This window comes from Tigriopus californicus, chromosome 11 (assembly GCF_007210705.1).
Source record: "Tigriopus californicus strain San Diego chromosome 11, Tcal_SD_v2.1, whole genome shotgun sequence".
Lineage (NCBI taxonomy): Eukaryota > Metazoa > Arthropoda > Copepoda > Harpacticoida > Harpacticidae > Tigriopus > Tigriopus californicus.
This window is the reverse complement of record NC_081450.1, coordinates 11,868,762-11,871,742: the sequence shown is the minus strand read 5'-3', so window position 1 is coordinate 11,871,742 and position 2,981 is coordinate 11,868,762. Positions and strand designations below refer to the sequence as shown.

Genomic DNA, 2,981 nt, shown 5'->3' with positions numbered 1-2,981 from the left:
ATGACCTCGTCAAGAGTGTGGGTGAAGAAGCCAAGAGTGGAAAAACATTCGAATTGAAAGAAAAATTCGGAAAGTTCAGCATGGATACCATTGCCACTTGCGCCTTTGGTGTGAATGCCAAGTCCTTCCAAGATGATGATTCGACCTTTGCCATGAATGCTAAAGCTATTTTCCGGAATTCTAAATTGGAAATGTTGAAGATCTTATTGGCGTTGATTCCTGGTGGAAAAACCGTTTTGTACATGTTTGACACACCCATTAGCAAGAAAGGCGTCACCATGTTCTTTTATGATATTATTAAGGGAACCATTGAGCATCGAGTGAGGACCAAAACGAGACGAAATGATCTTGTGGATTTGATGATTGACGCCATGAAAGCCGAGATCCCCATTGAACAGGACAAAGAAGAGGATGGTCGATTTGACAAGGATGCCAAATTGAACCACAAAGTGGTGCATAAGCAAGTTGATGAGATCACGATGGTGGCCACAGCCTTGGTCATTTTGGTAGCTGGATATGATACTACAGCTCAAACAATGGCAGTCACTAGTTACTTCTTGGCCAAAAATGAAGACATCCAAGAAAAGTTGTACCAAGAAATTATGGAGTGCGTGGGAGAAATGGAGAGCGGAAGCGGTCACCCTGACTACAATCAGATTCAGAGTCTACCTTATCTAGATATGGTCTTGCACGAGACTTTGAGATTCAACCCAGTTCTTGGGGTTATTACCAGAGCTTGCACCAAGGACTATATTATTCCAGGCACTGATATTCTTCTGAAGAAAGGAAGTGAGGTTCATATAAATGCCATGGCCATTCACGCAAATCCCGACATCTACCCAGATCCAGAAAAGTACGACCCTGAACGGTTTACCAAAGAGGCCAAATCGAACCGACATCCGTACGCCTTCCTCGGATTTGGTCAAGGACCCAGGAATTGCATTGGCATGAGATTTGCTCTCTTGGAGGCCAAACTGGGACTTTTTGCCGTACTGAGGAAGTACAAATTTGTAGTTACCCCCAAGACCGTGGATAAGTTTACCCTTGATCCAAGTTCCGCCCTTTCCTCGCCTAAAGAACCGTTACTTGTCAAAGTTGTTGAGAGATGATAAAAGTAACGAATTAATTGTTAAATTAGATGAATGCTGTATCAAAGGAAAATACAATGTTTATGTATTTTTTTGGGTCGCCTAAGCGACATTACAAGCTGCCACAACTTCTGCAATTTGCATCTCTTGTCAAATCATTTCCCTCTTGATAATTTTCTGTGTCACTATGGTTCATTGTGATCCAATGAGTACAAAAAATGAAACGTACAATAATAAGACCCTATACTTTGCATTAGATGAACAAAAACGTGATGTATGGTGTAGCTAGTGTGTTGAATAAATCAAATAAGAAGGCATTAATTTCCATGGAGAAGATCATTAGTAGGGCTGTTAAACACATGCAAATGTATCTATTTGCCTTTTCCAATATTTTCACATCATTTGCATAGCTTTGTTGATATGTATTTTTCATCGTTTGGACTGAAAAGGTTGACGTTCTTCTTCGATTATTTTCTTTTCCGTGAGAAAAAGGAATGTAGGCTGATTTGCCTAATATTTTTTGGCTCTTTGCCCATTTCAACAAGTTTGTATTTTGTCACTAGCAAATTGATGAGTGTAACCAATTGAACGTGAGTAAGACTTTTCAAACGTGGTTGGAAACATTGGACGTTCAAGTCCAAAAAATAGTATCACAGGGCTAACTCTGTACAAGTCGATTGTTTAACTACATCTTGAATATGCTTCACCTACTTGGCCTCCAATCACTTTGGTACATTTGCAAAAGCTAGAACAAGTATGTTTTACTAGTAACATAAAGAGAATCAGAGAGCTCTTGATTTGAGAGAGGCTAGAAAGCTTGGAATGATGCAGTATTCTAAACAGTGGTGTTGTACATTTTCAAAACGCTTTCAAAAACATCCATGAGCTTTGTCCCAACCCAAGTTTTTTAGAGTCGTCTGTGGTAACTGTAGAAGCTTAACGTGTGTTTTTAGAACACATTCAAACCCTCGAAGCAATTGTTTCGAACCATGAAGTCTATCTCACTTCTTTCTTGGGCTCCATCAATGTGCAATTTGCTTCCCAAAATGTTCGCTGGTAATTTGCAGGCGGTCCAAGACAATTTATTTTGTCAGGCTTGGACAAGTTTTTGACCGAAATTCCTGATGAACCCATACCAGATCGGTCAGCTCTAATTTGTCGATGGATCAGAAATTATTTGAATATGAAGCTAAATAAGATACATCATTCTTTCATCTAAATAGGCTGGAAATTCTATCCCTATAAGTGGCAAAGCTGTTCGCAAAAAATGATCATTTTTTCATCACCTTTTTGTTTCACTTTTTCCACAACACTTCAATATCACATCTCTTCACCTTTAAAAAATCAAACCTTGTATCAGCATGTGGGCATAATATCAAGTGGATCATTTATTAGCACTAAGCAGTTGATGGTTTACTGAAACACTAACGCATTGCCTTGTTCTGTAACAAAATCTTTTAATTTTCACCATTTCACTCAAGCTGCTTTTGGTAAGGGTTGCTTTAGTAACCTAGTGCACCTGACCCTTTTGTGTTTTGGCTTCCAATTTCCGCAATTGCCGTTAGAAATGTTACTTGTTTCAATGGTTTCGTAGAATAGGTCAAGTTCTGGAATATGGTTATGAAGCCACGTCACCTGGACAGTATCTTGTATCTTGCCTTGATCGCGTTGCACCTTAACCTCTTGGCTGTTGTACTTATAAAATAACCATGTGCAACTGTCTAATCTTCTTTAATGGTTTGTTTACCGCCTTCTTTTTATTCTTTCATGATTTTGCTTATGACTCTGTTTCAAAAAGTAAACAGAGCTCTAAAAGAGATCATCTGATTAGACGAACTATTGCTCTATCCAAAACAATACTTCTGGCCCTGACAATAGTTTATGAAACCTTTC

At 38.9% G+C, this 2,981-nt stretch overlaps 1 protein-coding gene across 1 annotated transcript in view; it reads left to right on the top strand.

Moving 5' to 3' along the window:
• LOC131890010 (probable cytochrome P450 6a14) overlaps window positions 1-1,216 on the top strand; it is a gene marked incomplete in the record, with an annotated part of 1,569 nt that extends 353 nt beyond the window's left edge. The window contains 1 exon segment of the mRNA XM_059239265.1: window positions 1-1,216. Coding sequence (XP_059095248.1) covers window positions 1-1,109 — 1,109 coding nt within the window.
• Between the last annotated feature and the right edge of the window lie 1,765 nt (window positions 1,217-2,981).